General features: G+C 43.5%; 1 protein-coding gene across 1 annotated transcript in view; it reads left to right on the top strand.

Annotated features, from left to right (window-relative positions):
- The first annotated feature begins 15,882 nt into the window (after positions 1-15,882).
- LOC126180299 (mucin-17) overlaps positions 15,883-27,132 on the top strand; it is an 88,692-nt gene continuing 77,442 nt past the window's right edge. The window contains exon 1 of the mRNA XM_049924686.1: positions 15,883-15,971. Coding sequence (XP_049780643.1) covers positions 15,890-15,971 — 82 coding nt within the window. The 5' untranslated portion in view covers positions 15,883-15,889. The remainder of the gene's footprint in view (positions 15,972-27,132) is intronic.

Below are 27,132 nucleotides of genomic sequence, written 5' to 3'. Positions count from 1 at the left end.
TCCCTGAGCGGAGAAAATCTCCGACCCAGCCGGGAATCGAACCCGGGCCCTTAGGATTGACATTCCGTCGCGCTGACCAGTCAGCTACCGGGGGCGGAATGCAAGGTGGTGAGAAACGAAATGAGCATGTTAATCAGCCGTAAGCTTTTCGTGGAGGCTGAGAAAGTTATACCTGCTCTTTGGTGTTACGATCACAGTCGGGTCTGTGGTCCGGGTGTGCCTCTTCAATCGGCGAACTTCTACCTGCTAGCTCAGACCGCTACCTGCCAGATCGCACTCCATCAGAGCAGGCAGCTAGGGTCCGCCAAGCAGCCGCCTCTGCGTACAAATACTGGGACCGATCGGCGAGCGATTCCTCGGACCGATCGGGCTGCGAATGGGCGGCTTAAAGACTCGTGTGCGACCTACTCGCGAGGTTTCGGCAAGTATTTGATCCTCATCAAGTCTGCCAGACAGAACAAGAAGGCATCACACTAAATTGTAAGACGCTGTTTTAGTACCTATGAAGCACAGTCTGATGGTCTAAAGTTAACGCGTGCCTAGAAACAGAGAGGTCGCGGGATCGAAATTTTCAATCTGCTTCTAGTCTGACCCTCACCTCTCAACGATGTGAGGAGTCACCAAGACGACACGTGGTTCGAATTTCAGGTACCCTTTCCCCAGGTGGTTAACTCAAGTAGATTAAGGACACGCAGTCGCCTAAGTGACGCCCAATTCAAAGACGCATCTTGCCATTGAGCCACACGACATTATTGGTCATATGAAAGTGTTAAGAGGGTGCGTAAGAAGCTTACCTTCAGAACACTTGCTTCTCGCAAAACGCCGTTAGAAAAGGTTACAGAACCAGCATTTGAGACAGATTCTAAAGCAACTGTATAGCCTCCTTCCCATATCCAGTGGCGAGAGCTGAGGACAAGATTACGTAATGTACGAGTCATACCGGCAATCATTTCCCCGTCGCTATCCAAGGAACAAGGAAGTGCCCTGTACAATGGCTCGTAGCGTACAACACATTAGTCGATGCAAGCAAAGCTGTTCATTTCTTTTTTACTCCCCCCTATGCTGTGGCGCCTAGCCCCTGATATGACTCAGGGTCTTTGCTGCCACATATGGACTGGTACGCCTTTTCTGCCGCTTCGCCCTCTCCCGTTACGATCCCCAATCCAGATGATCGCCCGGGGAGAGGGCTCATCCTCGGGAATCCCGCTGGGCTGCATTCTGGGCGCATCATCCGGAAGAGCGCCCAGCCACCTCGCCTCGCGTCACGCGCCGGCTGCTCTCGCCTTCCGCGCCGGTACCCCGTCCGCTCGCTGCACGGAGAACACTAATAACAGCTCTCATTTCTTTCCACTTGTGTTTTCAAGCGAACACTTGCAAGTTTCAACGCAAGTGCCACTCTGAGTGTACCATCACTGTTATCGATGATTTTTCTATTTTCGGAAGGCATTGTTATACGGAGGATAATGTGATATAATCGAAGCGAAGCTGATGGCATTGGATTAAGGAATGAGACACTAAAAGTTGTATACGAGTCTAGCTATTTGGGCAGCAAAATAACTGACGATGGAAGAAATAGAGAGGACATGAAATACAGACTAGTTATGGCAAGAAAAACATTTCTGAAAAAGTGGACTCTGTTAACATCGAATCTATATTTCAGTATTTGTAAGTCTTTTCTGAGGATATTTGTCTGGAGTCTAGCCTTGTATGCAATTGAAACATGAACGAAAAGCAGTTCAGGCAAAAAGTTTTTACAAATAAGGCGCTACAAAAGAATGCTGAAGATTAGAAGCATTGATCGCGTAACTAATGGGGATATACTGAATCGAATTAGTGAAAAAGAAAATTTATGCTACAACTTGATTAAAACAAGGGACAGATTCATAAGACATTGGCTGAATTTTCAATTTGGTGACGGAGGGAATTGGGGGATAAAAATTGTGGAGGGAGGCCGTGACGTGAAGCTGCTTCAAAAGGATGTCGGCTGCAGCGGTAATTCGGAGATGAAGAGACTTAGCACGGCATACAGCAGCGTGGAGAGCTGCACCAAAGCAGTCTGCGGACTGAAGATCACAACAATAACAACAACATTCATGTAAAACTGTCTAAATGATAACGCTTTGGCCTTCGGACGCTATTGCAACTGCGGCTCTACAGTTATTTTCAAGTGATTCTGCAGTAAGCATTTATTTACCTACGAAACTTTAATTACTTCAACAATTTGCGTACGGCATCAATTTAAACTGCATGTTCAGTTTTCTGTATCATTGATGGTTCAGATGGCTCTGAGCACTATGGGACTTAACATCTGAGGTCATCAGTCCCCTAGAATTTAGAACTACTTAAACCTAATTAACCTAAGGACATCACACACACCCATGCCCGAGGCAGGATTCGAACCTGTGACCGTAGCGGTCTCGCGATTCCAGACTGAAGCGCCTAGAAGCGCTCGGCCGCGCCGGCCGGCCTCTGTATCAGTATCTGGGGCATCATGTGCCTAATATCGCTCATACTGTGCCACACATCACTCAACATTAGCAGAATTATAGTTTGGAATATATCAAATACTTAAAAGTTTGTGATCGTGAGTTTCTGACATAAGTTGCTGTAATCATTAGGTAACATAGCGTGAGGCGAGACAGAGGCAAGTTTGCTAATATTGCGTGAGCCAAGACAAAGGGAGGTTGATACTGAAGTGCCGTCGTACCGATAGGTATGTGTAAATCACCAATGTCCTGCTTGCCCCCCCCCCTACCTCCCTCACCTCCCCCTCCTCCCCCAGTGATGAATGTTCTATGAACCGAAACCGGTAGAGGAGTAAAGTTGTGCTGGTACATCTAATGGTTTCCAATGGATTATTTCAAGTACTTGACAGCTGTGGACTGCTGTTTCAAGAAAATTATTTACTAGTTTGGCGGAAAAGTGAGTTATGCCCACGTTCCAACGCCTGTAACTCAAAAACGGCTACCCCATGAAAGTTGTTGAGCATCAGTTTCCGTGTAAAAAGAACTCCTAAATTGTAAAATTTACTCTCCCCTTTGCAAAGGTACAAAAACAAATGTGAAAATATTCGTAGCAATAAAGAAAAAGCATGACAACGTGGATATGTTGAGATCTGTAAAAATTTGTTGTTTCTAATTTTTTTTCTCAATAAGCAGATTAGTACTGAACTGCAGTTACTCCTTCAGCAATTCCTATTTACATGGATGAAGAGCATCAATTTTTGAAATTTTTTTGAATGAACGATATTGAGTGTAAATAAAAAATCCGTCTCTAGTAAAATTCTGTAAATGGCATTTGTTGAGTTCTGTTAAAATGTCCTCAATTCATGTTGCAGATAAATTGTACTGATCAAGCCATTGCAACAAACAAGCTCAGGAAACACCCTAAAAGCTTAATCAGCATGTCCGGGAGGATAATCGAACAGCCGTCCTCCCAGATTTTACTAATGCCCAACTTCAACATTTCTCATGCGAAAATTTAGGACGTACTCCCACAAAGAAAACGTAATACTAAAGAAAACCGTTAGACGCTGTGAGGACTGGAATCTCACCAAATATAATTTCTAATGCTGCTTTGAATGTCATTCATTGATGGCATAAAGCCGCAACGTCCCAAATGTTGCAAAGTAATGCACTCTGAAGGTATGGAATGATAATGCTACCTGTTAACGTCCACAGCCCCGAGAGGGGCGGGGGGGGGGGGATGGATTATTTCACCTGCAAGTACCGGGTGATCAAAAAGTCAGTATAAATTTGAAAACTGAATAAACCACGGAATAATGTAGATAGAGAGGTACAAATTGACACACATGCTTGGAATGACATGGGGTTTTATTATAACAAATAAAATACGAAAGTTCAAAAAATGTCCGACAGATGGCGCTTCATCTGATCAGAATAGCAGTAATTAGCATAACAAAGTAAGACAAAGCAAAGATGATGTTCTTTACAGGAAATGCTCAGTATGCCCACCATCATTCCTCAACAATAGCTGTAGTCGAGGAATAATGTTGTGAACAGCACTGTAAAGCATGTGCGGAGTTACGGTGAGGCATTGGCGTCGGATGTTGTCTTTCAGCATCCCTAGAGATGTCAGTCGATCACGATACACTTGCGACTTGAGGTAACCCCAAGGCCAATAATCGCACGGACTGAGGCCTGGGGACCTGGGAGGCCAAGCACGACGAAAGTGGCGGCTGAGCACACGATCATCACAAAACGACGCGCGCAAGAGATCTTTCACGCGTTTAGCAATATGGGGTGTTTTTATTTTGGTTCTAATAAAACCCCATGTCATTCCAAGCATGTGTGTCAATTTTTTACCTCTCTATCTACATTATTCCGTGGTTTATTAAGTTTTCAAATTTATACTGGCTTTTTGATCACCCGGTATGTGGGTTACTACGATTTGCATATTAATTTACCGGCGGGAGTGGTCGTAGTTGCACACTGAGCTCAGCTGTGTCACAGCAGAGTAGGAGCAGCCAGACTACAGTTTGCATACGCGAGGGACGAGCGGCGTGACGGATCTGACTCCGGCAGCGGCAGCCGCGACAGACGTGCTATGGGAAGGCTGGCGGGCGTAAGCCACGGCCGGGAGGAGGAGGGGCAGCCGTGCGGACGAGGGGCCAAGTCGCACGCCGCGCCGGTCGGCGGTCAGTGAGATGCAAATGAGAAGCCGCGCTGTGGGGCGACCCTGGCCGTGGCGGCATCGGCGGCGGCTGCGCCAGCGGCTGCGGCGACGCGTGCGGAAGCGCGGGATAATTTTAGCCGCACTCGCGCAGCCGCGTGTTCCAGTTTGGCAGGCCACGGCGGCGGTGGCGGCGGTAGTTGGCAGCGCCTCTGGGAACGCGCCGCGCCTGCTGCATCAAACATGCGCGCGCCTCCCGCGCTGTCCCACGCCGCCTGCCCTGGCACTCTGCTTCACACATCGACAGCTACGTTCTGTCGTCAAGTCTGCGCAGCGGCGTCGTGCCCACTCACTGACAAACACTTCACACTGTACAAAACTTCCGGTGCTAATTTTTTTGTAAGGGGTGGAGAGTTAAATTAAGTAGCGCCTCTGCATATAAGTAACATACTTGCCAGTAAGTGGCTATAAGTGTAAACCGCTATCTGATGTGGCACGTTATGCTGAACCTGCAGCATTACGTAGCAATATAAGCACAGTGGCTGTCGATCTGGACTTAGCTGCGTTCTTTTTTAATTAATTTGTTTCCAATGCAACAGAAGAAGTCGCAGCTAACAGTATGCGCATCAGTGACCACCATAGCAGGATCTTGTGATGTCTAGTGCACTATTAGATGCAAATGGTTCAAATCGACAGGTTTTGTGCGGCACGGCAGGAGAAGTGAATACAATCACCTCCTGCTTAACACATTGTCAAATTGACCACGACGCTGAAGCGTCACTGCACCACTTACGAAGCCGTTTTTGTGGTAAAATTCGACATTACATATTAGTGCGGTGACGGTCAATCTGGACTTAGCTGATCCCAATGGCAAGGGTTAGTTTGACACGACTGTGTGAGTGACAGTGTCCATTTCCTAGAAAGCAAGCTGCTCTTCCAGGCCGTGAAAGCCCAAGAGATTCTACCAGCCGCCGTGGCATCCTCTGCCTTACGGCGTCATTCAACTGCGCTATGGAGGGACATGTATTCAGCATACTTCTCTCCCGACAACTCCTCAATTGGCATTACAAGGCTGAGAGCACATATTACCAGTCCTCAGACCAAGGAAAAGTCCTTGCAGTACTGCAAATCGAACCCGAGTCCTCCGCACGGTAGCTCTCTCTTATGCAGTCATTTCCCATGGACCACCCTTAGTTAAATTCCAGCCTTCTCTTTACTGACTGTCAAAAATCTGTCATTCTGGCTGTCGTTGTCTGGATTAAAATATCTCTTCGTTATGCCTCTTGGAATAAAGACGGAAGAAAAAGCAGTGCTTAGCGTCCCGTCTGCAACAAATTAACTGTAGAAAGAGCATAAGGCCAGGCTGCATAAGAATGATACAGTAATTCGACCGTAGCCTTTATGAACTATCTTGGCACTCGATGTTTTTGTTTAGGGTAAATGTTGATAATCTGAATATGGTGGGCCGAGGGAGGCTTCGTGCCCCACTTCTCAGGAATGCAAATCAAGTTTCTTAACCATACATCCCTCATTGAGTGTGTCATGTGAATCCACTGATGCTCTTCCGTCACATGGTGACATGCAGCGGTATCCTCGGTCTCGTTCAATGTGAGTGAGGTACATGTTGGCCCCCGTATGACGGCATGATCCTTTTCATTCGTCGCAACAGTACAGACGTTGTACTACCATCAATATGAACCCACCACAGGCACCTGCATCAAAGACATTCTCTTAAACCCAGCCACCACACAGTTAAATAAACGCACCAACGAGTGCGAATAAATCGTTTCCAGTTATGTGGCACAATTGCGTCTTTGTATCTCCTTGTCACAAATGCTACGCAATACTTTCTTATCACGCCGAATCAGTAAAATTTCTTTAATTTTATCTCTGTCAAGTAAGCCTGCAGCCAGAATTGTTTCAGCACAAATTGTTCTCCAGTATAACTTATCGAAACCGTACTGACTGTTTCAGGATTGGTCCGTATCTTCTGTTGACTGTAATACAGAGTTTCTAAGATAACCTAAGAAAAATCCAGGATTGCTCGCTCTTGACTATGGGAACGAAGTAAAAGGAGTTTTAAGAAAATCAAGGTTATCAAAAATAGTGTTACAGTAGCAGTGCTTTCAGAATCAGCTTAGCAGCAGTCGGTTTTGCAACCTCGGTTACGAGACTCACCGTTTGGAGAGATTCAGTCACATTGCATGAAATGGTGAGACTACCAAGAGGGTAAAGCAGGAGGTGAAACACATACGTATTACGTGTCGTCGTTAAAGTAATTTAACTGCTTCATTCAGCAATTGTTGATAGCTATTTGGTCGAGGATAACACAACACTCCAAAATGATACTAATTAGTCATGTTCATATATCATTTACGATCGCCGTTTACGGTACAATATACGAAGGTTGGAACTTTAATAGTGGCAACTATTTATTTACAGCTCGTAGAAAATGGATATGTGTTTCAAAGCTTTACTGACCTTCAACGTAGTCACCACCTAAGAGTATCCTACGACTTCCACATCGCTGGCAACGGGTTTATACACAATGCTGGTGACTACTTTGAAGATCAGTAAAACTTTGAAACACTTTATCTATTTTGTGCGAGCTGCAAATAAATAGTTGCCTACGTTGTGATCAAACATTGTGTGCTCCAACCTAACTACGTCTAATGTTTCGAAAATAAATCGAGAATATTTTTAGTTTCTTCTGAACAGTGTGCCTCGTTGTAACAGCTCTTTCAAAAATAAGGCCACTAGGAAAGAATTTCGTATACGAGCAGTAGTTGATAAGAAAGAGTGTTACGTCTCTGTTTACATACGTTTCCACGTCTTTTTGACGCTATATGTGATAGCATCAGTCTCATGGGTCGTTATACTTTTTTTCATTATTACTGCGTGCTTTGATACGTATGTGTTGTTTTCTGTGCATATATTTTGTATTAAGCAATACATGACCATCAGGTTGTTAATGTATACATATTTATGAACAGAAGTGCCATGTTTGGTCAGTCTATTTTCGTAAAACACGCACCGTGTTTTGCCATTTTCTTGAAGGACCGTTTCTATCAAATTGGCTTTGTAATGCACCAGGGAACATCAGTGGCCCGTTAATTGAAACGGTTGCTGTGAACGTGACCCCCTATGGCATGATGCAATTAACAGTATATCTCTGCCAGGCGGGCTTCCCGGCGGTCCAAAGAGCAGTCAGTTGTTAATTAATAATCTACTCTCGCGGCGCCACGTTCTATGTCTGAGGGCTCGTATAAAAATAGCGCGAACGAGCGGCCGGCTTCTAAATTGGCCGATCTGACGAAGCGCGTCCTCGTAATTATTGTTTCATTATGTGGCATTATACGAGCAGAGGTAGGGACCACGCGACGGGGCGCTAATTGCACGGAGGCCCGCCAAGCCGTTTAACACAATTAGCGCCACCCTGGCGGCATTCTTGGGAACCAGTCTGCCCGCCGCGGGGCATCAACCAACACAGAGCGACTGTCGCTCGCACAGAATTGCCCAATTGTTGGCTGATGCCCTAGGGGAACTGTCTCGTTATATGTGTGGGTAACGTCAAGCAGGATGGCGTAGATGTACGCGCTGAGAATGCGTAAGAAAGAAATCGTAGTTGTTTCCAAACAATCTACTACAAAAACGAAATTAAAAAATTATATGCATAGAAGACTCACAAAATGGGTTAGAGCGTCCAAATTCAAACTAACGACCGTAAAATAAGTCCGTGTATATGCAATAAAATTTATTTACTATACTATAACTTGAATACGTATTTGGATCACTAAGCGATTAATTTTTGCTGATCCAGATAACGAGCACTCAAAACATATGTGATGAATCATAACCCAAATTTTCCTTGTCGTAAGGCCTACATAAAATGAATTAATTACCTCGAGGTATTTTATGAGAAGGAAGCAAAATATAAAAGCAATGCTTGGTGTGAAGGAAGTAATTCTTATATGCTGGTAACTTCAATGCATGGTTAGGACACTAACTTTTCAAGACGCTGTCAAATTAGTTCCGATGTTCTCTGTTGGTTTTTCTCCATAAACCCTATCTCACACTCAACCTCCTCCCCTTCTCTTACTCTCTACTCCCTCCCTCCCTCTCTCTCTCTCTCTCTCTCTCTCTCTCTCTCTCTTTCTATCTATCTATCTAACAAACACACACACATACAAACACCATTTTATTTATCAGTTAGTAAAGGGAGTAGAATGAATGAGTCTGCGATAATTATGAACTTTTGCGAATACTCACTTCGTTCCAAGACAGACCCTTCTTCTTCTTCTTCTACGTGATCAAGCCCAGTGGACCGCACGCTGCTGCAAGTTTCCCCCTCCATTGTGTCCTGTCCATTGCTGCTATCCGCCATCCGTCCACATTTGCTGATGCTTGGTTTAAATCTTAATGGAAGCCATCCCTCCAACGCTTCTTCGGTCTCCCTGTGGGTCTGTTTCCTGTAGGTGTGAAATCCAGGAGCTTCCGAGGCCATCTGTGATCTGTCATCTGGGCCAAATGGCCGGCCCACTGCATTTGTTTGGCTTTGACAGTTCCTACTATGTTGGACTGCTGGTATAATTCCTCAAGCTCCTGGTTGTGTCTGATACTTCATTCCCCTGGTCTGCATCCAGATCCAAACTCATAAACACTGAAACAAGATTTGCTGTCAAGTGACGCCCCACTTCGGCGTATGTTTCTTTCTTCATTGACAATGAACCTTGTTTCAGAAGCTGTGAGTTTGGAATCGAAGATGGTAGTGGCCGAAACATGTCATGAAATAACAGAAAAATTGTAAAGTGATCTAGACAGTATTATTTGCAAAAGTTCATTTTGATCTGTCCATTAATGAATTAATAAGGACTATGACCAACCATGTAAAATTCTTAAGTATGTGCGATCCGTAAATTACGTCAAATAGTTGTTGTTAGTTACTGTAGATTTCAACCCAAAGACTGGTTATACACAGTTCTTCACATTAGTCTATCCCGTACAAGCCTCTTCATGCCTGTACAACTACTGTAGCCTAGATCCTTTGGAGCCTGATGACTAGAGCCAAGGCTTGGAGTCCCCTACAACTTTCATCCTCCACTCTTCCCTCCACTAACAAATTGGTTTTTCTTGCTGCCTGAGAGTGTGTTCAATCTACGAAGTCGCGGCATAAATTTCTTTTAACACCTTTCGGTTCAGTACTTCTGTTATCCAATCTATTAACGTAGTGTGCAGCACTCCCTTTAAGCAGCACATTTCAAAAGTTCTATTCTCTTCTTCTCTGAACTATTAACCGTCCACGTTTCATTTGCGGATGATGGTTCAAATGGCTCTGAGCACTATGGGACTCAACATCTTAGGTCATAAGTCCCCTAGAACTTAGAACTACTTAAACCTAACTAACCTAAGGACATCACACATACCCATGCCCGAGGCAGGATTCGAACCTGCGACCGTAGCAGTCCCGCGGTTCCGGACTGCAGCGCCAGAACCGCTAGACCACCGCGGCCGGCATTTGCGGATGAGGGCGCGGTCCAGGCAAATACCTTTAGAAAAGGCTTCCTTACATTCGAAATTAAATTCGGTGTTAACAGATTTCTGTTGCCGATCTGCATTTTACATATCTTTACTTTGGCCATTGTCACTCATTTAACTACCTAAATGATGACTGGGTGTTGCGTGATGTCCTTAGGTTAGTTAGATTTAAGTAGTTCTAAGATCTAGGGGACTGATGACCATTACTGTTAAGTCCCATAGTGCTCAGAGCTATTTGAACCATTTAACTACCTAAAGGACAAAACCCATATACCATTTATAGTGTCTCATTTCCTGATCTAATTCCCTAAGCATCGCCTGATGGAATTCTACTACAAGTTATTGCCTTTGTTTTAATTTTGTTGATCTAAAATAGTTACGTATACTTTCAGTGCAGAAGTCTTTTCGTAAATCCACGTGGAATCGAATACAGTCAGTCAATCGACATTTAAGACTGTTTTCTTTCTATTCAGGTCCTTAAACTTCGGGTAAGACGTTGATTATCTTTGCAGACGACAGTGTAAACACTTTCACCAAAATATTGCTCGCAAGCAGCTTGCGAATGTGAGAGAGAAGTGCGCCTCGCTATAGAGACGTTAAGGGCGCACAGTGACTTGCTGCTTGTCGGCTCTCGTTATTTATCTGGCCCGCTCGCATCTATCTTGGCTGCAGAAGAGACAGGCGTGACGGCCGCGGCATAATTAGGTTGTAAGTGATCCCCTTGCAGGCGGGAGAGTTGCTAACCCCAGCAGACTGGTACACCGCGCCCCAGCACAGTCGACGTGGAACTGGAGGACAGATAGCGGGGACGGCGGCGCCTGATGGATGGGCAAGCGTTTATCCGCGAGCAACGCAGCTAAAGCGCTATAACGAGGGCGTGCTCGGCAACGCCACAGATTGAACAACGCCTGCAGTTTCTCTTTTGGGCGGGTCTTCCAATGTACACGAACTTAATTAAAAATGCGGCGCTTTTGCATTCTCAGATTTGGCTGCTTATCGAGGAGACTTGGAAAATAGCAACTTTGTGAGACTGATGAGTAATAACTACCAAGACAGTCCCACGTAATCCGCGGGTAACGACACCAGTATTCAGCTCTGATCAAATTACCAAGCTTTGCTGTTTCTTCTTTACACTTGTGTTTTACGTAACCGTAGAAGAATGTTCCCTTTTTTCTCAGATCCCCATTATCATTCTATTCTTATTTCTCAAAATTTTTGCATGGTGTTTAGGAACGAATGAAATTATTATAGTAGTATTTTACGTATGTAACTGAAACCCTTAACGTGCAGTTCGGGAACATTCTTTTGGAATGTATATTTCAAAAATTGAAAGCATTTAGAGATCATAGTTCACTATAATTAGCGCTCTCCTAAGAAAAATAAAGAACTAGCTCTCTACTGCTTTGTGAAAAGTTAAAAATATGTTGCCGGCTTCATGTTAACGCAACCTAGTTTCCATACAAAGGAAACCATTAGCCATTTACTCCTCACTTCCCTTCCTCCCTTCCCTCTGCTCGCCGATCTCTCTCTCTCTCTCTCTCTCTCTCTCTCTCTCTTTCTCTCTCCCTCTCTCTCCCTCTCATTCTGTGTGTGTGTGTGTGTGTGTGTGTGTGTGTGTGTTTACTGACTGAACTATTATTGTCAGGAGATGCTAACACCCTGCCTTTTGTTGTTTCGGGAATATTCGAAACTTAGGATACTCCACTACCGTACATATAGAACTTTGTTTGTATGCGATAATTAATGAAGTATACAATCAGACCTGACACCGGAAGGTACAGACCAGTGCTAAAAACGAGCTTTGCTCTAATTCAGTGTGGCGCAGTTCTTCCTTCGAAAAAATCTCAGGTTCCCTGCTTCACTGTAAACTCATTTCTACAAGACAATGAAAGCGAAGGTGGCGAGCCAAAAGTATCATAATTTTGGTTGTAGTCGTGTTACTGGGGAGAATGATTAAGTCAGAACAACTAACATTGAATGTACCAGGAACCATGAACGAAAATTACTGTTCCAGCGTTGGTATGTTCGTACACGTTCGCAAGATAATCGTAAACCGCCTGGAATACCAACAGTTCGCTGATGAGTAATAGCAACGATATCACAAGAAATACAGTAACTTGAAAACTGTAAGTTTACAATCTATCAAACTTAACAGTAGAAGAAAAGTAAACCTTTTGCTTGCCACTATAGGAATATTTGCGTTACATAATAATTGGCAGCAACGTAACTCAAATTAAAAATGTAGTCAACTAAAGTTAATTAATAAGCGTAAATAAGTAAGAAAAAAGACAACATAACAGTGAAACAAAGTGTGGTCCACAGTGTTTGAGACGTTCTGGTGATTTCTTGATAGTCAGCCCAAAAAAAGAAAACTGTTCATTGGTGTTCCACGGCATTTAAAGTGTCGGGAAAAAAATAATTTTCTCTCTCAATTCTTGTTAAATTGTAATTTTATGTGTCCAATCCATAGAACAATCTTATTAGCTTGGTGTGCGTTGACTTCATCATTCCATCATGCAGCACTCTGATACAGCTTGTTCAATTTCTCTTTCAATTCTTGTTAAATTGTAATTTTATGTGTCCAATCGATAGAACAATCTTATTAACCTGGTGTGTGTTGACTTCATCATTCCATCATGTAGCACTCTGTTACAGCTGTGAATACAGCGACACAGTCGCTGAGGAAAACATTGATTTCTGTTGCCATTGTTAGTGAAAGTCATTGAACTGAATATCGCGTGAATAATTTTAGATTGATGTATCAACTGGGCACATACAAAATGTATTAATTTGAAAACATTTGGTTAGCACCAGAGGATTAAATCGACCTTTTCTAGTGACACTAGTTACCTTTCTGACACTTTGCCTACCGTGAAACCAAAATTAGAATGTCTTCATAAATGTCGGTGGGGTGACAACTGACCTCTTCTATAATCAAGTAGTTAGTTATCTACATTTCCCAAACATTGCCACTGCAACTTCCCGCCATGATGCGGAACCAGTCAGTTTAAAATTATAAAACACTGTCACAGTGAAAAAATTTGGCAACATGCTCACCATTTACAATGTTGTCTGCTTACATTAATCTTAGGCTACCTTTAATTTTGTTACGTAATTTTACAGTGATTTGTACTTAACTATGTTCTGTTGCGCTCTCTCCCACCCCCACCCCCGCCCCACTACTCTCTCTCTCTCTCTCTCTCTCTCTCTCTCTCTCTCACACACACACACACACACACACAGACTGACATTCAAATACTGTTTCATACAGTAAAAGTAATTGTCTGTCAGATAAGATTTCAGTTTCTGTTTGAAGTTGACGTAGTTATCTATTACACTGTTCAAACACTGGTTAAGTGGTCAAATAATGTTAATGACTATATGTCTCACTACTTTCTGTGCCACACTAAGGCTGAGAGCGATGGATACTGGATACTAGCTCTTTAGCTTTCTTTAACTTTTCTCGCAGGTCTAAGCAGAACGTCTTTTTTGAATATCACTCTATACTTTTTCTTATGTAATCCACTTCCTCTCCTCAAGACCTATTCATAAACATATCACAGTGTCACATAAACATTACGTTATTATAAATAAAGTTTAATTCGGCTCTCTTATAGTGCCACACAATGCAGATATTAGGGATAATGTAAATCGTCCGCTTTCTAGAACTGACAATAAAAAGATTGAAACAGAACGCAAATTCACACCGGTCATTATTACTTTACTAACTTACATTCTTCTTAGATGAGTAGAATTTCTAGTTTTCTTTGCTGGTAAACAACTGAATAGTGTTGACTGAATGACCTGTGTGCATTTCCGCTGTGATTCCATCCGTTTACTGTCAACTCCAGCGCGTGGACGAGTTACGTTATCCCAGATACCTGCGTTAAACTTTGAAAACAACCATTATATGCACTTCAGAGCCCGCAGCATATTTCCTTCCAGTATGTATATAATACACTCCTGGAAATGGAAAAAAGAACGCATTGACACCGGTGTGTCAGACCCACCATACTTGCTCCGGACACTGCGAGAGGGCTGTACAAGCAATGATCACACGCACGGCACAGCGGACACACCAGGAACCGCGGTGTTGGCCGTCGAATGGCGCTAGCTGCGCAGCATTTGTGCACCGCCGCCGTCAGTGTCAGCCAGTTTGCCGTGGCATACGGAGCTCCATCGCAGTCTTCAACACTGGTAGCATGCCGCGACAGCGTGGACGTGAACCGTATGTGCAGTTGACGGACTTTGAGCGAGGGCGTATAGTGGGCATGCGGGAGGCCGGGTGGACGTACCGCCGAATTGCTCAACACGTGGGGCGTGAGGTCTCCACAGTACATCGATGTTGTCGCCAGTGGTCGGCGGAAGGTGCACGTGCCCGTCGACCTGGGACCGGACCGCAGCGACGCACGGATGCACGCCAAGACCGTAGGATCCTACGCAGTGCCGTAGGGGACCGCACCGCCACTTCCCAGCAAATTAGGGACACTGTTGCTCCTGGGGTATCGGCGAGGACCATTCGCAACCGTCTCCATGAAGCTGGGCTACGGTCCCGCACACAGTTAGGCCGTCTTCCGCTCACGCCCCAACTTCGTGCAGCCCGCCTCCAGTGGTGTCGCGACAGGCGTGAATGGAGGGACGAATGGAGACGTGTCGTCTTCAGCGATGAGAGTCGCTTCTGCCTTGGTGCCAATGATGGTCGTATGCGTGTTTGGCGCCGTGCAGGTGAGCGCCACAATCAGGACTGCATACGACCGAGGCACACAGGGCCAACACCCGGCATCATGGTGTGGGGAGCGATCTCCTACACTGGCCGTACACCACTGGTGATCGTCGAGGGGACACTGAATAGTGCACGGTACATCCAAACCGTCATCGAACCCATCGTTCTACCATTCCTAGACCGGCAAGGGAACTTGCTGTTCCAACAGGACAATGCACGTCCGCATGTATCCCGTGCCACCCAACGTGCTCTAGAAGGTGTAAGTCAACTACCCTGGCCAGCAAGATCTCCGGATCTGTCCCCCATTGAGCATGTTTGGGACTGGATGAAGCGTCGTCTCACGCGGTCTGCACGTCCAGCACGAACGCTGGTCCAACTGAGGCGCCAGGTGGAAATGGCATGGCAAGCCGTTCCACAGAACTACATCCAGCATCTCTACGATCGTCTCCATGGGATAATAGCAGCCTGCATTGCTGCGAAAGGTGGATATACACTGTACTAGTGCCGACATTGTGCATGCTCTGTTGCCTGTGTCTATGTGCCTGTGGTTCTGTCAGTGTGATCATGTGATGTATCTGACCCCAGGAATGTGTCAATAAAGTTTCCCTTCCTGGGACAATGAATTCACGGTGTTCTTATTTCAATTTCCAGGAGTGTACATGAAGACATGCAGATAGAATAGGTTGACAGTGATAAATTTAAATACAGGGTGCTATTTAAAAGATAGATGTACTGCTGTCCATATCTTCCTAACGATCAAAGTTACTAGGAGGACACTCAAGCTTGTTAATGTAGCTAATTTGTCCATGGAGTAGATGGAGTTTCAAGCAGATGTTGTACGATTGTTACTGTTCTATTCTAATAGAATCCAACCGTTGACAAAACGAGTGTATAGAAGACACAGAGTTTGATTTGGTAATGAAGGTACTACTTTTACGTTTGTGTATGTCCTTGGAGCGGTGCATTAATGCTCTTGTTTTGGTGTGCTGCAGGTCGGCCATGTCTGATCCGCCACTGTGGTCGACAGCAGCGGCCGCCACGCTGCTGCTGCTCCTTGCGACGTGCCTTCCCGCCTCTGCCGGTGAGTACTTCTGTATGCCTCTCTCACCTACACACACATACCACATATAACACACTGAACGCTTCTACTGCCGCGTTTTATTGATTTATATTCGAGCACGCAGTCATCCACGACCACAGTGGTGCAGTGCTGTATGATCCACAGCAGCGATTCTCAACCTGCGGGGAAGATTATGGCTTAACTTCCCGTCGACAACGAATTCGTTAGAGATAGAGCACATACTTTCAAATGAACTCTCTCGGCATTTAACTTTGACAATTTAGGTAACTAGCGATAAACAAAAAATCTGAATATGCGGACGGTGTTTGAACCGTCATCCTCCAGAGCCCGAACACAACGTGCTAACTACTGCGCCACCTCCCTGGCTGTCGTAATTAAGAAGGTGTTGTATTTACATCTGACGTTCCGTTCTCTGCTATGAACGTTGTCCACTACACCTTCCAGAAATTTAAATCTTCCACTAGTTGACCAGGAGATGCACAACGGAGCTCCACAGAAAGTATTTCACTTCTTGTACTGCTATCTTTATACAACATAAATTTTAGAGTCGGTGTGGACACCGGCGCTACGATCTATGTACAAGGCAAATTTCTGCTGTACTTTTCTGCCACTGCACAGACAATTAAGTGGAAGTACCTAAACGACTACTAGTGGCCCCTTAATAGGTACAACTGCAACTATTTTATTTCATGAAATATCTTATCTCAAACTCATATAAAAGAGTCAATCTAAAAATATATTTTGCTCTTAGTTTTGAGGTAAGGAAATGCTTTGCGTTAAATGACGCTTGAACGCAGAAAGCAATCTCATTATCACAGCGGCTATGTATCATAGCGGAATTTGCAGAACAGAGGGAGGATTATGGGCTTTAAGGCTGCAATGTTTACATCCCGTCTTTCTCCTTTGTCAGAAAGTATATTGCAGTGTTTCGCCTTTGCTTTATACTTACCATTACTGTATCATTCCGTGGCCATAGGCGGCGATGTGACGTAATATACACAACTCGAATTCGAGAGAGAAGAGTTCAAATCACTGCACAGCTACGCTGATTTAGATTTTCCTAGCTCTGCAAATCGTTTAACTTTTCAATGTTCTTTCGTTATCTTTCACAGTCGGTATGAACTTGGTACAATTTAAATAACGTGGTTCTGAGAGGACCGTGGCCTTTTAGTCAACAATTAAAATTAATCGAGACTTAATGTGTACTGAGTTTCAGTATTAGAGGCCGTTTTCAAGTGATTCGTGTACATTCAACAATACAAATGTCAAATGTAGCTCTCCATGTGCACAAACCTTTAAATTTAACAAAAGTGGACATCGGCAAATATGCTGAAGATCTCAGCTATGTCCTGTTTCATATGACTATGGTAGCTGATATATGCGGTAGCTTATTGATGTATTTATTGGTACGTAGATGTATAGGTAACACAAATTTAGAGATTTTCCGCTTAAGAAATTGCTTTTGACGTACATGTATCACTTTCAGACGAGTTCTAAAGTTGTAATTGACTATCGATTGAAGTAAATTTTAATTTTTAGCAAATATTTTACGTAAATTCGAGAGTCCCTTTCTGCAAAGCCACAATCGATTTGTTTCCCATTCTTTTCCAACTAAACTAATGCTTAGTCCCTGACAACCCCGACTTTTATCATACGTCAAACTCAAACCTCTTGCTTTATCCATTTCTTGTTTCAGCAATTAACGAAAGGCAGCAAGGAATACGGTAGCAGCTTCCATTTGTTGTATAGACATTAAACCAAATAAATGTCTTATGATATATTCTTATTACATTATTCAAAGAGATGCAAGTTAAATTTAGGCTCTTGTACGATACTCGCGGACCTTCTGATAATAGCGAGAGCCTGAAGTAGGTGGGTAATAAAAATAGGATTGTAATACAAGACTGTTTTATTTCTTTTTTTTTTCTTTGTTGAGGAAAAAGAAGATGGCACAAGTGGTTACAATTTTTGTGATGTGTCTCAGTTTTCTCCAACCGTCGACTCCTTCTCTTTGCAGCAAAACTGAATACGATATCAATAGAAGCAAAGTGCTAAGTGGCTACAATTTCCTTTGTGGTAGCGGCTGAATGCTGCTGAACACCCGCAGGATGAGAAAGCAATACTAGAGTAGATGAGGCACGCAGCTCATCTCTGGAGCAGTGGCTAGATTCTTCGCCGAACGATGCGGCCGGCAGCGTCCGCTCTGGTGGCAAAACAGGCGCGGCTAATCGGCCACTGCGGATCTGAGGCTCTGGCAGGCCGCGTGCTGCCCTTCGCTACTGGAGCACTGCATCCGCGTGGCCAACCAGGGTAAGGGCGATTCGTTTCCATCACTCGCCCTCAACTCCGAACGGTCATACTTGCTTTCACGCGGGTGAGCACTCGTCGACTACGACCCGGCATGCACGTGGCCCCTTCCTCGTGGTAAGGAAACAGGTCAGTTGGCCCCGTTACAACGCTATCTGCGCACATTGCAACTTCGCGATCTGTGCGCCTCCGCTTGCGTTCCACATGGTTATGCAAGCTGTGCAAGTGACTGTGTCAGCAAGCGAGGCAGCATCGTTCATTCCCGACAACTATCGTCAAGCTATGTGTAGTTTATTCTCTATCTACTCTCTATCTATCTCTCGCAGACAGAACAGCAGGAGGATAGGGTCGGGCGGGCGCTTGCAGTGCTCTTCTCCCTATCACTATCAGCAGTGTTGGGAGAGACGGATAACAACATTTGACTCCGTAGAAATGGGGGTCAGTAAGCAAATCTGGATACGAAGGAAGACTGTCCTACCACTTGCTGTGAGTACCTGTTGGATGAGATCTAATTCTGGCCAGTCAAACCATAGTTCTGGTATGTTTTGGTATGGAGTGTAGAATCCCTCCTCACCCACGCCTCAGACATAGGGTAAGGCAGCACAAGAAATTAGAAGAAATGTAGCTAAGACATATAAAGAACGATATCGTTTCTACCACATTATTTTAAAGTATTAGTTTATTGAGCATTACAAGCCCCTTTTGAGTGCTGATCACTCTCAGCTGAGGCTATCTAGTATCTCTGATCGGCTTGCACAGATCCAACTCTTGATGAGGTTCCACAAGGAGAAATAAAAAAAAATCGTAAATGGGAATTTCCAATAATCATAAAAGCCAATTGAATGCCACCAAATCTTGCGATTTCTGTCTCTACCTAATATAAAAACACGGTATGAAGGATAATGGTTAAATGGATATAAAGTAAGGAATATGATACGATAACCGGTGTTACAGAGAAAAATTGTGGTCAAATGAAAGGAGCACTCGAAAATATATTATGTCACAAACGAATCGCTCCCGATTCATTACGAGATTTCGTTACTCAAAGCAAAAGATTCCTTCAGTACGTATACCAGTCGTAGTTACTCTGTGTGTTAAGAAGCCGCTTTTTGCTTATAGGTTATAAGGCAGTTTACATCTATATTGCCGGCCGGTGTGGCCGTGCGGTTCTAGGCGCATCAGACTGGAACCGCGTGACCGCTACGGTCGCAGGTTCGAATCCTGCCTTGGGCATGGATATGTGTGCTGTCCTTAGGTTAGTTAGGTTTAAGTAGTTCTAAGTTCTAGGCGACTGATGACCTCAGAAGTTAAGTCGCATAGTGCTCAGAGCCATTTGAACCATTTTTGAACACCTATATCGATATAATCAAACAGGTTCATACATGAATACTCGATATGCACAAGTATCCTGTCACCACTTTATCGCTCTTGCAAATTACGTAAAGTTATATGAAAACATTTTTTGTTGTTGTCTTGCATCAAACTGACCACGAAGATTACCAACAATATCCGTCACGCTGTATTGACAGATTTTGTCAAAGCAGCAGTCCTTTGTCGTAGGGGATGTTTCAGACTTTTCCCTCTCTTACGATCTATCGTGCTGTAAGAAGTAAACAAAACCTCGTCATGAATGTGTGGCATCGTGTCAAGTGAACCCTCTTAAAAGTTCTAGCTCCTACAAGATACCATTTGTTTGTTTTCGCTTCGGCCACATACGTTGTAGCACTATCTGTGTCTGTTCATGGAAAGGTAAACAAACAACGTCTTACATAACGGAATTTCTCTCCAATTTTTCGTAACAAGCTCGAAAAGTAAGAACTACAGTATCCAAAATATGATTATAACTGCTCTTAGTTCTGTACAGTTCCACACGACACGAAGTCACACGGAACTCAAGCAACAGCATCTTCTAAGCTTTCCCGAACCCGACTTGTGGCGACAGCCCGCTCTGGGCCGGTCCCCGACTCACCTGCCCTGTGCCGTGGCGCCGCAGACTTTCGCTGTGTTCGCCAGCTGCCCGCAACACACACCCGGGTCGCCGGGTTGCCTACTGCGTTGCCGCCTTACGGCAAGTCGTTCCTTTACGAGCGCATTACAACTCGTTATAGCCGACTGCTCTTCCTCGAAATCCGAATGAGTGGCCATTCCTTCGTTCAGGTGTCCTCGTCTCACTCATGTATATTTTATATTTTTTCTCTCTTGATACACGTGAGCCGAAGAATATAGGTGAAACTTGTAACGAAAATTATTATCTGCTATTTCTGTCTTATTAACTTTTTGACGATATGAAAGCTATATTTTACGCTTATTCTACACTTTCATAACATGACAGTTATACTACCTCGTTTAAATTCCTCTGTGACCAAATCCGCATTCCATATCTCGTTTTCATTTCCCACAAAATGACGCTGTCAGTTTTACTGAGTCTTCATTTTGTTGGTCATAGGTAGAGGTCTGCGCGGACAAGAAAAGTGCAATCCGCATCCGCACCGCATCCGCAGCAATTAATCCGCATCCGCAAGTTCCTTGTCCGCGTCCGCATAGATTTAAGTTTTGAATGAGTAATTAATAGTAATAGACAGTAGTACTTAGAATTATGGCATGTAATGACATAGTTATTGTTAGGGTGCCATTTCTGCAACAACTTAACTACTTTTGACTTCTTAAATCGCAGGAAATGCTCTATACCTACTCTAAAGCAGACCATTCCAAACAGGAAGGCATTGGCGCTCCGGAGCACACACAAAGCGGCTCGGATCTCGTGAGATTGGAAACGCTATTTAAAAAAATAAAATTCAGTGTAATAGTATTAAATGATGAAAATACGTGTATAGAAACAATTATATTTCGCTGCTCTTGTGCCAAGGCAGCTGAAAATGACGATGGTTTTAAACTGTTACTAGCACATTGCATCATTTACCGACAGTTTTTTTTTTTTTTTTTTTTTTGTACTCACTGCTTGGATGTGTCAAATTTTGAAGCGATTCATGTCAGCTGATGATTATATTATAGCTTACGCATTCAGTCCCCGTCATTTCCAGGTGAAAATATTTACAGTATTAGGCCTACACTGCAAAACGCTGGCGCACCTGTGAGAAAGTTAAACTGCCAGCAATAATTGACGTTGTCTGGAAGAAATAACTCGTATTCCGAAGAGTGACAACAAAATCAGTGGTTATAGAAATTAGGAGCCCATTTAGCTTTATCTAAAAATCTTTTGGCTGATTTATCGAATTAAGACCTAGCGATAAATGAAATGTCTGTTTCATTCTCAACTAAACAAAGTTTTTTACACTTTAAAACATCGTCAATATTGGTCTAAATTACTAAGACAAAATTTGCAGTATATTTCTCAGTTAATACTTTCAATTTTAAATAATAATTTTTTTCAGAGTTTAATGGAACTGCAAACGATTTCAAGATCTCTGTGTAAAAACCACTGTCCCATAACTTCAAATGTTAGGCACTGTTCCCTGTTAAGCAATACCGAGCTACAGTTAAAATGTTCAATTTTGTTACGAATTTCAGCTCTTATCTTCACTAATTGGCTGGTAAACTAAAAGACACATTATTATTTTGGATGATTTGAATATTTTGCAAGTTTTCAATGTAATCAGAATAATCTTTCACGGGCTATCGCAGTCACAGCTTGTTGGTTGTCGTGAGCCGTAGTTTTAAGTCCCACTTGTAATTAATTAAAAGGCCCGCCGTGCCACCACTCCGGCCGGGCTGTTTCACTGTTCACAAAGAGCGACAATGCTCGGCGGCTGCAAATGTTACTGTAGTACACGCTAAAATTTAAGTAGGCACTTATGAGATCATCATTACCTAGTTTAATAATACTGACGTGTTAGCTGTTGAATGTTCTTGTTGCGAAGAGTAAAAACTTAAAATTGAGCTCTTTAATATGAAAATTACAACAAATCAGATTGCTTGTTAAATATTTCCTTCTTTTACCTAATGCTACTTAAATGTTCTTGTTGGGAATAGTAAAAATACTAACAATATTCTTTACTATAAATATTACACTAAAAACTCACAGGCTTCAGATTAAATATTTTCATCTTCTGCTTCCTTCTGATTCAAATTCTGTAAAAGAAACAATCAGCTGAAAAAAATTGTAACTAATTCAAATAAGCCCAAAAAATACAGTGAAGTAAGAGAAGCTGTACAATTACCTCTTTAATTTGGAAGATTACTATGCAGGAACGTGATGTCATCAATCGTCTGTGGCTTCAAAGACGTGCGTCGGTCCTACATTATCTGTCCCGCAGTAGAGAAGCTTCTCTCAGACGGCGCGCTGGACGCTGGAATGCAGTGCACGAAGTATGCGAGTTTGGAAAGACGCGGATAGACGTTTTCACGTCCATGCCACCAAGCTATCAGGTCGATGCCTTCCGAAAACTGGACTTTATCATTCGTATATCTGAGAATTTCATCTGACGCAAAGTCAAGATCTCTCGTCGATTGATCTTCTGAGGAATCTTCAAATTCATTAAAAAGTACGTCAGACTTCTGTTTTTTTTATTTATTATTATTATAATTAATTTTTTTTTTTGCAGGAATTCCAGATGTTGTCTCCTCCTTATCTTTTAACCGTGCACAATTTCTCGCAACACAATTTTTCGCTTACTTTACAACTTCATCTTTTTCGGCAGTGCTAAGAAATTTTAGGTTTTTATATTTTGGATTCAAAAACGTTGCAAGCTTATGGGTTACTGTTATGTCCCATTTCCTGATTAAAATAGATTTGGCTGTCCTCTTTAAATCTATCAGAAATGGGTTGTCGTCATCATTTTTTTCAAGGAAGGAGAGAAGTTTTAACTTCCACAACACACATGAACAAAGCGTAGGGGTTTTGGAGGCTTCGGGATCACAAGAAACTATTTTAAATGGTGACAGAAAGGTTATTAATATCTTCCAACATCCTCTTGTCTATAGAATCAATCAAATTATCTTGATTTTTCTTTGACAAAATTGACAGAACTTCAAACCATTGTGAGTTAATAGACTCAAACATATCCAATGTACTGTTCCATCGTGTGTCTATATCTCCTTTCAATGACTTCTGAAGCCGATTCTGAAGACCAGATCTTTTAAAGAAAGTTGTGATAGCTCGACAGGAATTTATTAGTCGCTGCACGTCTCTTCTCATAATTCGCGTCTCCTCAAGTCGTGTGCTCCAGCACAGTATTAAGAACGTGTGCTGAGCACGAGAGCCTCTTGTATTGGCGAAGTGCCGCCACAATATTTGGACCTCTATCCGTAACGAACACAATGTTATTCACAGCACTGAATAAATCGAACGACCGTAGTATCTTAATTCAAGTTTAATGTTTTCTCCTGTTTTTTTAATCTCACTCTCAAAATTTCTGGTGCACTAGACTCGATCCTCTAGTTTCACTTCTTCATAATTAACATAATGTGCAGTCACTCCCATATAGTTTATTTTACGGTACGAATCAGTCCATAAATCGACAGTTAGTGCTCCACCTATATCTCTGAATATATTCTTCACTTCTGCGGAGACAGTTTCACGCAGACGATCGGCCGTTTCCCTCAATTTCTAGGTATGGTGGTTGGATGAGGTAGCAGTTTCTTAGCACTCACTGCACAGTATTGAGCCTCACATCAATAAGAAACTGTGCCGTCTCGAGAAACCCAGATCCCCACGCAACTTCGAATGGTAAAATGTCTTTGCTGACAAGATTGATAAGTTTTTCTGTCGCGGCTGTCTTCAAATTTGGCGGAACTTCAGGAACTTTCACGTCTCTCTTGGTATTTAAATAAGTAATTATGCTACTTTATCCAGCCTCACACGAATGTTTTAGCAAATTTGAAGTTCCACTTTTGTGTCCAGTGTAGGAATATACTTTTTTACAGGCAAAACAAGCCACTATATCTTTTATCTTTTCGTTGTCATCAAATACGTACCGAATTTTTTCCAAATTAGCGATTTCAATTTGTTTTCCTTCACTAATGTAAAATCACCTTTTTTCACCTTACACGAAATTGTATCCATCGATATGGTGTTCATTTGAAGAAAGAACTCTACTGATATTTGCTACGATGCACGTTGTCACTCGGTCACTACAAAGCGCTAACTGAAGGCAGCGGAAAATTGCAACGGGCACCTGTCTGGTAGACAGTGGGCAGGTTTGCCACCCACAGAGCACTTCACAGGCCACACAGAAGACACGGTCGCGGAAACGGATTAGGCGCAGGTCTTCTGGGTACAGCTACGTCGGTCGTAGCCAGGGGCTGAGGACAACAGACATCCGCTCCACCCGGGCCCAGCAAGATTCCAAGAATGTCAACAGACTTGAAGTTTTCAACTAACATTGCAACATACGTACTGGGCAGATGCCTTGCTCATTATCCGCAGATGACCCGCGGATATCCGCGCCGGTCGTGATTTTATCCGCCAAGTAACAAATACCGCGGATATCCGCATCCGCGCAGACCTCTAGTCATAGGTGAAGAAACGAATTTGTTTATATACCGTAATTTTCAGTTAGCTTCCCTAGGGACGAGCAAGAAATGCTGTTTTTTAGAAACACCGGCATTTGGAAGACTCCTTGTAAATAGCTGCCTTGCCTACAGTTCATAAAGGCTGTTGGTATAGCACTATACACGATGCATCCATTCACTGTTTAAGGAATATCCTTTACGTAAATTTTTTGATAACTCACCAGTTTCTGACAACTTGGATCAACACAAACACTTGCGGATGTAGTCACTCTCTCTCTCTCTCTCTCTCTCTCCCTCTCTCTCTCTCCTCTCTCTCTCTCTCTCTCTCTCTCTCTCTCTCTCTCTCACACACACACACACACACACACACACACACACACACACACACACACACACACACTCATTACTTTTCTACATCTGATTTGCAATTTTTGTTCGTTTGACTATCAGCCTCGTCATCGCGGCAAGAAAGTTGAAACAATAGTTTTCCATGGATGATGTGCACCATTTAACGAGTACATGCAGCCCTGTATTTCGTAACGGTAATATGGCCCCGGGTTCAGGACGGCGAATTTCTGAGAAAGTAAAATAGTTGTGTATGAGAAAAACAAAAATAACCCGAATGTACAAATCTTTCCATTTATAGAGTAAGTACACGTCAGGTTCAGAGTGTTTGGCCAATTTGGCGGTTCAGGTACCGAGAATAGAAAAATACCTTTATGTTAGAGATGGGATTTTAACTATGTCGAAAGTAAAAAGAAAATACACTCTAAGACATAAAAAAATGACGCACCACGAAGGAAGCAGCTGAAGGGACGGAGCTTGGTAGATATTATGTATATGTACAGACAAACATATGATCACAATTTCATAGAGATTGGATGATATAGTCAAGACAAAGAGCTTCACAAATTGGGTTGGGTTGTTAGGGGGAAGAGACCAAACAGCGAGGTCATTGGTCTCATCGGATTAGGGAAGGATGGGGAAGGAAGTCAGCCGTGCCCTTTCAAAGGAACCATCCCGGCATTTGCCAGGAGAGATTTAGAGAAATCACGGGGAAAACCTAAATCACGATGGCCGGACGCGGGATTGAACCGTCGTCGTCTCGAATGCGAGTCCAGACAAATTAAGTAACTCAATAACGCGGTGATCCACCTCTGGCACTTGTGCAACAGTTATTCGACTTGGCATTGATTGACAGAGTTGTTGGATGTCGTTGTGAGGGATATCGACCAAAATTCTGGCCAACTGGTGCGATAGATGGTCAAAATCCCAAGCTGATTGGCGGACCCTGCCCATAATCCTCCACACGTTGCCAATTGAGGAAAGATCCGGCGAACTTGCTGGCCAAGGCAGGGCTTCTACAAGCGGTAGAAACTCTCGCCGTGTGCAGGCGGGTGCTATCTTGCTGAATTGTAAGTTCAGGATAGCTTGCCACGAAGGGTAACAAAATGGAGGGCAGAGTATCGTTGATGTAATGCTGTGCTGTAAGGATGCCGCGGGTGACAAACAAAAGGTTCCTCCTATGAGATGAAATGGCAATACAGTGCATCACTCCTAGTTGTCGGGTCATTTGGCGGGCGACAGCCAGGTTGGTATCACACCACTGTCCGGGGCGTCTTAGACACATAGCCGCATATCATCAGGGCTCAATTCGAAGTGGGACTCTTCACTCAAGACAATTTTACTCCAGTCAGTGACATTCCAGGCCGAGTCGAGTCTGGGGACCCTGTACGTGGTGAAGTATTTTATTTCGGTTCTCTGTGCCTAAGTGCCCGACGATGAATGCTGCGAAATCAACTGCAAATAAACAGCAAATTTAGCAGATTGAAGAAATAGTATAAATACAGTGTGTGTACCACAAAAAAAATTTATTCCCAGTCGATAACACAATTATCCAGTTGTAGATTTTACGTCATCTCCCTAAATCGCTTAAGGCGAATTCCAGAGTAGTTCCTTTGAAAGGTCACGGCCGATTGCCTTCCCCATCCAACTCCAATCCGAATTCGTGGGCCGTCTCTAACGACATCTTGGCTGACGGGACGGTAAAATCAAAGCTTCCTGCCTTCTAGCCACTAGCACACCTTCGGCGATAAAAGAGGGAGATACTGTCCTTAAGTTTGACTGCGCCCCACAGCGTGTAACTACACTGCGCAACAGAATTAAAAAATCATTTTTACGAAAGCCCGCAATTGCCTCCCGTTGCGACACATAAGTTCGAAATTTGAATCAAAGATGCCTACAATCTTCCTATGGAATGGTGAAAAAGCATGGCGCCCTGCGACGTCACCCTCGGACTCGACTCGACATTTCAAACAACGAAGTGTCGACACATGCGAAGAAAAGGCCACAGCTCAGAAGTCCATGCCACGTGTAAGGTGGG

This window comes from Schistocerca cancellata, chromosome 1, assembly GCF_023864275.1.
Source record: "Schistocerca cancellata isolate TAMUIC-IGC-003103 chromosome 1, iqSchCanc2.1, whole genome shotgun sequence".
NCBI classification, from domain to species: Eukaryota; Metazoa; Arthropoda; class Insecta; order Orthoptera; family Acrididae; genus Schistocerca; species Schistocerca cancellata.
Note: the sequence above shows the minus strand (reverse complement) of the source record. Positions and strands in the feature narration are given on the sequence as shown.